Source organism: Macaca mulatta, chromosome 5 (genome assembly GCF_049350105.2).
Source record: "Macaca mulatta isolate MMU2019108-1 chromosome 5, T2T-MMU8v2.0, whole genome shotgun sequence".
Classification (NCBI taxonomy): domain Eukaryota; kingdom Metazoa; phylum Chordata; class Mammalia; order Primates; family Cercopithecidae; genus Macaca; species Macaca mulatta.
Window position 1 is genome coordinate 167,180,059 of NC_133410.1, and position 14,068 is coordinate 167,194,126.

The window sequence follows — 14,068 nt, forward strand, 5'->3', positions numbered from 1 at the left end:
TGCTGTAAACAGATGTGCTGTCATTCAGATTTTGTTGTTCCATTGCAGAGCACAGGCAGAGTAGATTTAGCATAATTCTTGAGGGCCCATAATTCTTGTGGGACTCTTCCTTTCATTTGAACACTTAGAAGCCATTGCAAGGTCATTAATTGGCATAATTTCAATATTGTTGTGTTTCAGGGAATAACAAGGCCTGAGGAGAGAGAGATGGGGGAATGTCTGGTTGGTGGAGTGGTCAGAACACACACAACATTTATGGATTAAGATTGCTGTCTTGGCTGGGTGCGGTGGCTCAGGCCTGTAATCCTAGCAATCTGGGAAGCCAAGGCAGGCAGATTGTCTGAGGTCAGGAGTTTGAGACCAGCCTGACCAACATGGTGAAACCCCATCTCTACTAAAAATACAAAATTAGCTAGGTGTGGTAGCACATGCCTGTAACCCCAGCTACTCGGGAGGCTGAGGCAGGAGAATCTCTTGAACCTGGGAGGTGGAGGTTTCAGTGAGCCGAGATTGCACCATTGCACTCCAGCCTGGGCAACAAGAGTGAAACTTTGTCTCACAAAAAAAAAAAAAAAAAAGATTGCTGTCTTATATGGGCATGGTTTGTGACACCACAAAACTACTGTGATAGTAACATCAAAGATCACTGATCACAGATCACCACAAACAATACAATAATAAAAAATTTGATGGCTGGGCAGGGTGGCTCACGTCTGTAATCTCATGCCTTGGGAGGTCAAGGAGAGAGGATAACTTGTGGCCAAGAGTTTGAGACCAGCCTGGGCAATATAGCAAGACCCCGTCTCTATGGGAAAAAAAAATTGTTTTTTGTTAGCAGAGCATGGTGACACATGCCTGTAGTCCCAGCTACTCAGGGGGCTGAGACAGGAGAATCACCTGCGCCCAGGAGTTTGAGGCTGCAGTGCACCATGGTCACACCACTGCACTTCAGCCTGGACAAGGCAAGAACCTGATTCGAAAAAGGGAAAAAAATTGAAATATTCTGAGAATTACCAAACTGTGACACGGACACACTAAGTGGGCACATGCTGTTGGAGAAATGGCTTTCATAGACTTGCTCAATGCAAGGTTGCCACAACCTTCAATTTTAAAAAACGCAGTATCTGCAAAGTGCAATAAAGCAAAACACAATAAAACAAGGTCCGCCAGGTGGAGTGGCTCACACCTGTAATCCCAGCACTTTGGGAGGCCGAGGTGGGCAGATCACCTGAGGTCAGGAGTTCAAGACTAGCCTGGTCAACATGGTGAAACCCCATCTCCACTAAAAATACAAAAAGAAAAAAAGCCGGGCATGGTGGTGGGCATCTGTAATCCCAGCTACTCAGGAGGCTGAGGCAGGACAATTGCTTGAACCTGGGAAGCGGAGGTTGCAGTGAGCCAAGCTCGTACCACTGCACTCCAGCCTGGGCCACAGAGCAAGACTCTGTCTCAAATGAAATAAATAACTAAATAAATAAAAATAAAACAAGGTGTGCCTACATTAATCTTGGTAAAGAAAAAAATTCCTTTAAATCATCTCCTTTCCACCATTCGTTGTTGAAGGGTTTAGGCTTTTTTTTTTTTTTTTTTTCAGTTACTAGCATTACTGCTTTCCTCTATATAATAGCTTATATTTGTCAAAATTTTATTACTATCAAGTATTTTAATATAATAAGACTTGCAGAGAAAAAAATAGAGGGAAGGCTGGGCATGGTGGCTCATGCCTGTAATCCTAGCCCTTTAGGAGGCCAAGGTGGGTGGATCATTTAAAGTCGAGAGTTCGAGATCAGCCTGGCTAACATGGTGAAACCCCACCTCTACTTAAAATACAAAAATTAGCCGGGTATGGTGGCACATGCCTGTAATCCCAGCTACTCGGGAGGCTGAGGCAGGAGAATTACTTGAACCCGGGAGGCAGAGGTTTCTATGAGTCGAGATCGTGCCACACCACTCCAGCCTGGGTGACAGAGCCAGACCCCATCTCAAAAAAAAAAAAAATTAGAAAGAAAAAACTAATGTAGTGGATTTGTGTGATTTCATAATAATAACAATAATACCATGTTTGATCCAAGATGAGAAGAGAACCAGAAAAATGTGACTTGTCTTTTCCTTTTTCAGAGTCCTGATGAATAATGTCCTCACCCGTTTACCTGACAAACCTCTCTGTCAACACATGCCGAGACTACATTGGCTGTAAGCGATTGTGTCTTTTTTTAAAGAACTCAATTAAATTTTCTGTTTTTACCTAATTCATTCCAGGTATCAGATTGTTTTAGGTTTTCTTTAAAATGATAAGGTTTTTAACATCATATCACATTTCTTCAAACTGCTTTAACATGATTTTTATGTTAAACATCTACATTATCTAAACTAAAGTCTCTAAACTCTCAGCAAAATAAAACATCTCAAAAAAATAAAATAAAATATATATATATATATATATACTGGAGCCAGGAAGAAGAAAGACAGAAGGAATGTCCTGGCATCTATATAACATCTTCGCCTTTCCCTGCTGATATACTCACCTTCTAATTTGGTACAGAAAGACTAAGTCATTTTAATTTCACTCTAGAATTCTGAATAATAGGAATATTTTTTTAACAACTAATCATGGTAAAATATGTTCCATGGAATATTTACACAGTAGCTTTGCTTGTAGTGATAAGTATCACTCCACCATTCCAAACTCAATCATCCAGTAAATTTGTCTATTTAGAATACAAGTAAAAAATAAAAGAAAGAAATAATCAAAATAACTATTAACAAGTTCAGTCGACAAACTGCCATATGCTGTGTCATATGAAAACTCCCTCTGTCTCTTATTTTACAAGAAATTCTCACAAGTTGGTTGTTTGATTTCTAAGCTCATACCAGATTACAAATGTCAAACTAAAAGGAAGAGGAAAAATTAGAGTCAGAAGCATTGATTGTAGTCAGAGGTAACAACTACCAACTTGATAAAAAAGCGTAAGTGAGAAGTGCTATAAAAAGCAATGACAGTAATTCAAACTGTACTAATTTGCAACCTCTCAGAAAAAAACAAACATCCTGAAAAGTTACTAAGTCCAGTAGGCATTTTGATATGACAGAACAATACTGTACTATACATTGAAAACAAGCTAAGCCATAAAGGAAAGAGCAAATTAAGTTCAATATCCTTCATTAAAATTGAATTTTGGTTCAGATGAATACATTAGCATCTATTACAGCCTCAGTAATCCCAACTTAGTAATTAAGCACAATTGAACAATACTTACGTAATTAGCAATTAAAATGTGTGCATTTAGACCAGAAGCAACTGTGTGTATTATGTATTATGTATTATGTACAGGCAATAATAAACCTTGCCTTTGTTTATAAAAAGGCAAGAAAATATACAATATACTTCAGATAAACATCAATATGATTAAGATTTATTACTAGAAAAATTAAAATTAAAAAATAAAAATTTTGTTACTAAAGTTTTCATATGTAAATTCTAGCTATCCAGAACAACTTATTCCATATGAATTCCTGATAGTGAATATTATCCTGATTTTAATTCTACTAATAATAATACTTTTCTTTATAATTATTCACCTTTTTATAACTGATCACAGCATACTTACCGTGCATGAACTTTCATTTAGCACAGTATGAACTAGAAAATCTGACAGATTTGTTGGCCAAACATTATTTAAACTCTGATTTAGGGGAAAAATACACACAAAATAAAGAGACAGATGACGCCCAGGAAATTATGCTTGTAAGATGTTTGCAAGACAATAAACTGAAAAGTTCTTGCAAAGCAATGAGAAACTGTAAATGCCACAATAAAAGTTGTAAAATTCAAAAAGAAAGGAATGTAAGTAATAAGTAAGCATAAGGACAGATATGGCAATAGCCAAAGGTGAACTAAAAGTCAAGAAATAAAGTAAACTTTTCTTTTGAGATGAAATTAAGCAAGTTTATTTCTTAGCCAAAGAAGTCAATATGAAAAGCTTGAAAATATAGAAGACGATGGGAATGCATAATAGTGCAAAGTACTAGAAGACATGGAAAAGAATGAAAAAATGAAATGTGATCACACACACACACACATACACACAGCAGTGAAAATGAATGGACTGTCAGTACTTCAATCAACATGACTCAATTTCAAGAACATATGAATTATTCAACAAAAAGTCATAGAAGACTACATATATTATAATTCCATTCCTATACTATTGTGATTAAGATATAGAAAGCCACGAGACAACAATGCTTCCTCTCTACCAATAAGAAAGAGCTTTATAATCTACAAAGTCATAATTTTCTGGAGCCCATCAGTAGGCTACAGTCATAAGGTAGCCAAATAAATGGAATTCTAAGAAACAACAAGGAGATGTGGGACATACATACTATTTTGCCTTTGGCAGAGCACAGGATGAAGAGTTGGCTGGCGTGAAACCAGGTACAAAGAAAGCTGCTAAAACTTTAATGAACTTGTAAGGTTAAGTGTGGACTACTATAGCACTTTAGAAGAACTGGGAACCCCATATGCAAGGGTAAGATGTAGCTATCTTTAATAGGCTCTTTTTCACTCAGCTCCACCAATCCCAAGAAAAACTAGGAGTAGGTAAGGAAACCAGACAGAGCCCTTATTGTAGCACACAGACACAAAACTCTACCTTCTTCTCTAAACTCACCCCTCTCAGGGAACAAAAGTATTAAGCCTTTTGGAGTGGGACAAAAAATCCTCCTGCACCCAGGGACCAGGCAAATATCCATTACTTCCATAGGAGGAATAGAAACTAGAGCATTCTGCCCCAGGGTACCAACAAAAAAAAAACCCACTCCAGCCCAGGATCTTGCACGGATCAAAGCGGTGGGTAGTGCCCACTTGGGTCATGGCAGGAAATGCTCTTATGAGAGTTTGGCTTCTGGGGAAGGGGGAACAGCAAAGCTGAGACAGCCCTATCCCCAAAAGGGTAAGGAAAAAGAAGTTCATTGTCAAATTATAAAGCAATCAACAAAACCAGAACCAGCAATAACTCAGATTTTACAACTTCCAAACAAAGACATTAAAATGCTTATGACTAATATGGATAATATGCAAGAACATAAAGAAAATCTTAGCAAAAGATGGAAACTACAAAAGAGAAACAAAAATTATTTCAACAGCCTTAGCAGCAGACTGAACACAGCTAAGGAAAGAATCAACAACCTTGAAGAAAGCTTTCAAATGGAAACGAAAAGAAAAAAGAGACAAAAATAAAGGCAAAACAGAGAATCTAAAAGCTGCAGGATAATATAATTATCTAACAAATGTGTAAATGGAGTCACAGAAAAAAAAAAGGAAGAACAGAACAGAAGACATAGCTGGAGAAATAATAGCCAAGAATTTTCTTATGTTAATATAATACCACAAACCAGAAATCTAAGAACCTCAGAAAAATCCATGCAGAAGTCAAGAAAAACTAGACAAATTATAGTCAAACTGCTGAAAACCAAAGATAAAGAAAAGTATCTTAAGGCAATCAGAGAAAATAGAAACATTATACACTGTAAAACAAGGACAAGAAACGCAACACTAACTTTTTTAAAAAGCCAGAAAGACTATGGTAATATTGAGGAAAAAGATTTCAGAACAAGGATTATCACCAGGGATAAATGAGGGATATCATATAATAATAAAAAGATCAGTTAAGCAAAAATATGTGATAATCCTAAATGAGTAAACAGTTTCAAAATACATAAAGTGAAAAACAATAGAACTGTGAAGAGAAATAGCTAAAAGTCAAAGGATGTCATTTAAAGCTGATGAATCTTTGGCCGAGCGTGGTGGCTCACACCTATAATCCCAACACTTTGGAAGGCCAAGGCAGGAGGATCCCTTGAGCTCAGGAGTTTGAGAACAGCCTGGGCAATGTAGTGAGACTTTGTCTCTATTAATAATTTTTTTTAAAAAAATTAGCTGCGTGTTTAGCTGGGCGTGGTCATGGGTGCCTGTAATCCCAGCTACTCGGGAGGCTAAGGCAGGAGAATCCTTGAACCCTGGAGGCGGAGGTTGCAGTGAGCCAAGATCACACCATTGCACTCCAGCCTGGGCAACAGAGTGAGACTCTGTCTCAAAAAAAATAAAAAGTAAAAATTAGCTGAGCGTGGTAGCATGCACCTGTAGGCAGTCCCAGCTACTCAGGAGGCTGAAGTGGGAGGGTAGCGTGAGCCTGAGAGATCAAGGCTGAAATGAACTATGATTGTGCCACTGCACTGCAGCCTGGGCAACAGAGGGAGACCTGTCTCTGGAAAAAACAACAAACAACAACTGACAAATCCATAGATTAGACACATAGTGGTTCCCAAGGTGAACACCAATAAAAAGCATGTAATGAACCAATATTATATGGTAAAGAGAGGCAGAGGAGCAGAGAGGAAGACAATGTACACAAATTTTATCATTTCTTAGTATCATCAAAAGAAAGAAGGTATAGTGCATTGGGTAAAGTTATAAAGATTGCCAATAGAATATACAAACCTTTCTAAATATCGTAAAAAATACATTTTTTAAAACACCATTAGGTTAAGATAAATATTACACAAAAAAACCTGAGGTGAAAGTTTTTTAAACCTACGCAATCATATAATAATATTTTTAAATAACAGACTAAGGCCAACTCTATTATATCAATAAATATAAGTAGGCTAAACTCACCTATTAAAAGAAAAAAGACTGGGAAAGAAGACCTGGAAAGATATTTCTCAAAAAATACTTACACATGGCCAGCAGGCATATGCAAAAATGTTCAACATTAATCATCAGAGAAATGCAAATTAAAACCACAATGAGGTATCACCTCACACCTGTTAGAATCTCTATTATCAAAAAGACAATAGATGACAAGTGTTGACAAGGATGTAACTAGAAAGGAATTCCTGTGCACTGTGGGTGAGAATATAAATTAGTACAGCTGTTATGGAAAACATATGGAGCTTCCTCTAAAAATTAAAAATAGGACTGGGTGCAGTGGCTTACGCCTGTAATCCCAGTACTTTGGGAGTCAGAGATGGGTGGATCACCTGAGGTCAGGAGTTCGAGGCCAGCCTGGCCAACATGGTGAAACCCCATCTCTACGAAAAATACAAAAATTAGCCAGGCATGGTGGCGGGCACCTGTAATCCCAGCTACACAAAAGGCTGAGGCAGGAAAGTCACTTGAACCCGGGAGGTAGAGGTTGCAGTGAGCCAAGATCACACCCCTGCACTCCAGCCTGGACGACAGGCAAGACTCCGTCTCAAAAAAAAAAAAAAAGAATTAAAAATAGAACTACCATATGATCCAGCAGTCCCACTTCTGGGTATATATCCAAAGGAAATTCCATTAGTATGTCAAAGAGGTATCTTCACTGCCATGTTCATTGCAGCATTAGTCACAATAGCCAAGATATTAATCAACCTTATTGTCCAACAACTGTTGAATGGATAAAGAAAATGTGGTAGATATACACAATGGAATACTAGCCAGCCTTAAAAGAGATCCTGTCATTTTTGACAACATGTATGAACTTAGAGGACATTATGCTGAGTGAAATAAGCCAGAGACAGAAAGAAAAATGCTGCATAATCTCATTTATATGTGGAATTTCTTTTTAAGTTGAACACATAGAAACAGAGAGTAGAATCGTGGCTATGGGTCATGGCAGGGGGAATGAGGAGATGTAGTTTCAAGGGTACAAAATTACAGTTATGAGATGAGTAAGAATACAGATCTAATATATGGCATGAGGACTATAGTTTAATAATACTGTATTGTATAGTAGAAATTTGCTAAGAAGGTAGAGTTTAGGTACTCTTACCATTAAAAAAATTAACTATGTAAGGTGATGAATATGTTAATTTGCTTGACTGTAGTAATCATTTTACTATGTACTGTATATCAAAACAGGCTATACACCGTAAGTATGTACAATTTTTTTAAAGTATGTCATGTAATTGCAAACAAAAGAAAGCAAGCATCATATGTTTTATCTAAGTAGGTGGAATTCTGGCCAATATGCATTAAACAACACAATGACATTTTAATGCTATAACTGCAATTTCCAATAAAAGATACCACATTACGAGTCTATACACACCAAAGAAATTAATATAGCAACCAAAACAAAAGAAAATGTAGACATACGTAAGCAGTAAGAGATAATCCACCACTGGGCCAGGCGCGGTGGTGCATGCCTGTAATCCCAGCACTTTGGGAGGCCCAGGCGGGTGGATCACCTTAGGTCAGGAGTTTGAGACTAGCCTGACTAACATGGTGAAATCCTGTCTCTACTAAATACAAAAAAAAAAATTAGTCAAGCGTGATGCCTGTAATCCCAGCTACTCAGGAGGCTGGGGCAGGAGAATCGCTTGAATCCAGGAGGCAGAAGTTGCAGTGAGCTGAGATCGTGCCATTGCACTCCAGCCTGGCCAACAAGAGCGAAACTCCTTTTCAAAAATAAAAATAAAAATAAAGATAATCCACCACTTCTCACTCCATAAAAAATCAAGTAGAACCAAAATAAATAAATAACATGATTGGTAAGTTAATGCTAATCAGTGTATATCAAACTGCAATGCCCCTTCTCAATACCAGAACTGCTTTCTTTGGGACAGAAACATAACTAGCTAAAATACTACATTCCCACACTTCCCTGCATCGACATATAGGATATGTCTTAAGTTCTGACCAGAGAGGTCGAAGTATTACAGTACAGAATTTCAGGAAAATCTCCTTAAAGAGAAAGATGCAGGTCCTTTCTTTGCCTTCTTTATCCAGAAAAAAAGAAATGAATATGATGGCTTCAGCTTTAGCAGTATCTTGTACCATGAAGACAGGAGCATGTGATCAGTGAATATGAGAGATCCTGGGTTTCTAACAACTTTGTAAAACAACCATATCAGCCCTGAACTGCCCAACTTTAGTTTTTTTTTTTTCCTTGGGGGAAAAAACCCCAACAACTCTGTGTATTTATGCTATTATGGATGGGTCTCTGTTATATGTATGTGCACCTAATCCTAATAGATATGAACTTGAAAGCAAAGAATGTCCAAAGAACATTCACCAAAACTGACCATGTATTTTAGGACATACACATACACAAACCAAACTCAAGAAAACAGATGGAGGGATTAGCCTAAAACAGGAGAAGGGTCATCTCTTCCTCTGAGATTAGAAGGAGACCAGGTGCATATACAGGTAAGTTTACAGATGTTGGGCAGCAAGTCAAGGGCTTTTCCCTTCTTCATCACCTCAATTTTCTCTGTGAAATAGGAGCCAGAAATGTTTAAAAGGTAGAGGAGGAAGCAGATAGAGAGTAAGATTTGCATGTTTGAATGCCACTAGGGGACAAGTTAAGGGAGAATAGACAAGATTATAGTTTTTGTCTTTTGTTATTTTTGTTATTCAGATTGAAGAACCACCAAAGTTTTCATTTTTATCCAATTCTACCAGCTATAAAGGGAAAAGTAAAATGGTTAGGCTCAGAGGTTCATTAGATAGGAAGGGTGGTGGTTTAAACACAGTAAAAAAATAAAAATTAAAATTAAACACCCCTTTGTTAACTCCATTAAAGCTTGCAGCTAGGGAGCAAGAAACAGATTTTTTGTTGTTATTTTGGTTTTGTTGTTGTTGTTTTTACTCTAGCTAAGAGGTATGCTGCAAACCAGATCCCTGCGTATCAAGGACTAAAACCCCTAACTTTAGGAAGAAGATATACATATTCATACGTAAGCTCATATACATGCCCATAGAAACACATCATGCAAATATGACTCCAGATGTTTTTATTATTAACACGGGAGGGAAAAAAAAAAACAGTAAATATACAACCCAAGGTTAAAATAAACGCAAAATTAAACTACCAATTTAATCAAATGTCCTTAATTTGTGCCCCAATATGTGCCTCTTTTTGATTTTCACAAATTAGTAAATTAGTACTAACAAATATTTTTGCCAGCTTAATAAAAAACAGTTACATAAGTAACTAAATAGGAACATCAACTCGCCTCATTAAGAGCATTTTGTGAGACTTAAGAGAGCATCACCACCTGGTGGTAGATTCAGGGTAATGTTTAGCAACTAAATAGGAAATGGCCACTCCCTGTCACGGATAACATACATTATGAGAGGCCAAAAGCCTTGGCCAAAACTAAGACCAAAAAAAGTAGCACTATAAGTGATTAGCTTCCAACTTAATAGAATGACAGAAATTTGGAAAGGTGATCTAGAATCCATATTTAAGATTCTAATACAATATCCCATGAAGTACAAAAATCCTGTCTCAAAACTATAGAGATATGATACATTGTCTGTGCTAAATACCTGTAGTAAAAAGAAACTTCTTCTCTGGATATCACAGATTGCTAGGTAGGTTTAAATTGGGTTTAAATTTGAAATGTTTTATGTCCCACAACCAACAAATCTAATTTTGCAAAATCCAATGCAACATAAAAAACCCCTGATATATTCTATAGCCTGACTTCAAATATATCTCTCATTTTGTTTTTGTTTGTTATAAATACACCCATATTCTTCAATTGCCTTGATTTCTAGATACTTTACATCCTGGTCTTCCAGATTTTCCAGATATATTTGATTTGTCAGCATCTGTTTTTAATGCAGCGCCTAAAATAAAACTGACTCACATATAGACAGTGGAGTATAGGCACTTCTATTAATGCTTTCCATGTTTCCTTTCAGATTTTATATGCCGTATCACACTTCTGCTCACATGTTTTAGTCACAATTATTCCTGAACAGCTTTATGTTACGTGGTGACCAGTAAGCTGAGTGTTAGAAGAGACTGAGTAGATTTAAGGGCCAGCATTTACTTTTGAAAGTCTACCCCTAAACCTCAGCTCTCTTCCTCTGCTCTATAAACTTCCAACATATACTCACTTACGAAAGAAGAGGAACAATAAAAGAGTAACTTCAAGATAACTATGAAGAGACAGTAAAACAAAAATTTTGATACATTTTTATGCTTAGACCTTAAGGAGGTTTATGGTGACAGGCGTCACACAGCAAGGAACTCCCAGGAGGATTATATTTGTAGATAGATAGATAGATAGATAGATAGATAGATAGATAGATAGATAGATAGATAGATAGATAGATAGATAGATAGATAGATAGGCAGGCAGAGATATATGTAGCTCTCTGAATTGGAAATGCAGAACCTAAGGCAGTCTGCTATTTGCTCTCTGTCTGCACTGGCCTTTGTGACAACATAAAAAGCAAATAAGGGTATTCCCAATAGTAAAAGATTATTGAGAATTTTTTCTGGGGAGTGATTAGGCTGGAAAGGTAGGAGCTAAATATTGTTTGGCTAGCAGCAGCTTCTGCAACAGTAATAGAATCTGATGCAAACTGTAGCAAAATAAAATCACACCACTTAGGGAAATTCCACTGGTAACTTGGGACAAATGTTTAATATGATTCATTATGAAATATTGGTTAATAAATTAGGTATTTATCATGACAAATGTTTTCGATTTGACTTCTTGTTCTTTTCGATTTCTCAGAATATACATGCCCATATGAACTCATGATACAGATGGGAAGCAAAACATTTTTACTATTAACAGAGAAAAAGAGAGTATAATATAGATATTATATATCTATAATTTCAGCTGTAATAGAAATGGCTACAAGTGAGAGTCTATATGAAATAAATAGTATGTAAAGAAAAGATATTTTATTAGAAGGCAAATAATTTTAACCAATTTATTTCTCTCCATGATTAAGATTTAGCTGTATCGTTTTATTTTTATGTTCCAGGGACCTTGAAGGCAACCATATCCATAATTTAAGAAATTTGACTTTTATTTCCTGCAGTAATTTAACTGTTTTGTAAGTAATATGCTATGCTTTTGAAGTAATATTATATTTTCTTACAAATAAAATTTTAAAACACCCATTTTATGGGAGAAAATTCCCAAAGAACATCAAGAGTCTGTCGTTGGATCTCAGTTTGAGAAACGCTAAATTGAAGTCTTAGTCTATAAGAATGTTTATCCTTTGCAAATTATTACGGCATAAATTTTTTCTTTATAATTGTGAAAAAATTGTTACAATCAAAATGAAAAACAAAATACTGCTGAATGCTCACAGCCCTGAGGATGTAATGATGGACATCAAGATAAATCCTAAAGTGTTAGTGAGTGTAATTCCTTCTTATGCATCTTTGGCCTATTTTAAATATACATGGCATTTTCTGTTGAAAGTAAAGGATGTTAGGTCTTCCTTCAGTAAAAAAAAAAAAAAAAATCCAACTCTCCTATTCACAGCTTATTTTACCAGAATGTTTTTCAAACTATGGATTGCAACTAATAAGTAGGTGATGAAAGTAATATATAGCATAATTTAGTATACCCTTGTGAGCATTTTTAAATGAAACAGAATTTAATTGAATAGATTATATCAGACTGCAATACAGATAGTAAATGTATTGTTTCATGAGCCTTAGGGTGTGTGTGTGTGTGTGTGTCTCTGTGTGTGTGTGTTTTATGATCCAATATAAAATACATTTTTTAGTGTGTGTTACCACAGGAAATATTTGAAAACCATTATCCTAGACTACACAGGACCCCTGTATATAGGCGATGCAATAACTCCTACTGATATTACCGTATGTTTTCTCCAATTACACCCCCCATTCCAATGGGTTCCAGTAAGTTCCAGTTTGAACTCCTCCTGAGTTCAGCAATCTTCAGGTGCAGGGTGCTTGATACAAAGTCATGCAAAATAGTGTATAGTAATTGCCCAAAGGAAACCAAGTTGCACCTGAAGGACACAGAGCAAATATCTGAAAAACTTAGAATTTCTTTTCTATTGTATTTATTTTTTAAGGAAACCTCTGTATTAAGAGATTATTTGTGGATTTCCTCTTGGCAGGTGTTGTGCTTTTAAGGTCCAAGAATATTGGGAAATGGTGGCAATGGTTTGGAGTGCAGTGAGGAAATAAATCAGAAAGGACAATTTGAAGACACATCATACAATGTTTAAAACATTAAAAGCCCTTTAAAACTTAGTTCTGAGTTGGTCCTCTAGGCTAGCTGATAACATATGAGATCAGTGCAAAAAAGTCAAGAGTTAAACAGTCTGATTCAGCATCCCAAATTAGAGATTCTTCTAAAGGGGTTCAGCTAAGAGTGGACTTCCTTAGGCAGATCTGCCCTAAATCACATCAAGTAACAAATGAGTAGGAGTGCTGTGGTGTGTGGGCTATTTTGTTAGACAGACATGCTATGCAGACTGAAGAGACAAGTCTAAAACAGCTCGTATGCGCTTGGTTGCAAGATATGCAGTCTGTATTCAAAAAGCAGGGGTTTCCACCATTTCTCTTGCAAAGCTCTTCCCTCCCTATTTCACTTAAAATTTTGAATTTCTATTATTATCATCATTAAAACATTTGAGAAATTTAGGATTAAAATTAAATTGGATTATTTATACTACTTCAAAATGTCTTTATGGGAAAAATGTACCATATATTCATTATCTTTGTTTCTGCAGACTGTTCTTCTCTTTAGTAATTCTTGTCAGTTACCTAAAGAAGTTGCAATGTATTTTTCTTTTTACTTTCAGAGTGATGAGGAAAAACAAAATTAATTACTTAAATGAAAATACTTTTGCACCTCTCCAGAAACTGGATGAATTGTAAGTATGACTGCATATATACTGTTAAGAATTTTCTTTCTACTGTTTTATTTTTCACAGTTGTACTTACATGTTTATACATTTAAAAAATATTACTTCTCTCCTCTTGCTAAGCATTATTTACATATATACACCTCAAGCCACAAAGGAATTCAGATAGCATACAAAAATATATGGGAAATAAAAATATAAATATTTGAGGAAAGTGGGTTAAAGGAAACACAGCTGTAAAGAAATAATAAAGCCAGTAAAAAATTAATAAATAAAATACATTCTACACCACTCTGTTCCACTCCTAAAGAAGGACAGTAAATTTGTGGATTTGTTTGTTTTGTTTTGTTTTTGTTTTTTGTTTTGTTTGTTTTGAGACAGGGTCTCACTCTGTCACCCAGGCTGGAGTGTAGTGGTGCG

The 14,068-nt window shown here is 36.1% G+C and overlaps 1 protein-coding gene across 5 annotated transcripts in view; it reads left to right on the forward strand.

Moving 5' to 3' along the window:
* RXFP1 (relaxin family peptide receptor 1) overlaps positions 1-14,068 on the forward strand; it is a 124,826-nt gene that overhangs the window by 86,920 nt on the left and 23,838 nt on the right. For 3 of the 5 annotated variants that reach the window (XM_001096574.5, XM_015139414.3, XM_015139413.3), the window contains exons 9-11: positions 2,119-2,193; positions 11,780-11,851; positions 13,586-13,657. In XM_001096574.5, coding sequence (XP_001096574.1) covers positions 2,119-2,193; positions 11,780-11,851; positions 13,586-13,657 — 219 coding nt within the window. The remainder of the gene's footprint in view (positions 1-2,118; positions 2,194-11,779; positions 11,852-13,585; positions 13,658-14,068) is intronic. The other 2 variants (XM_015139411.3, XM_078002394.1) reach the window with 1 other exon arrangement.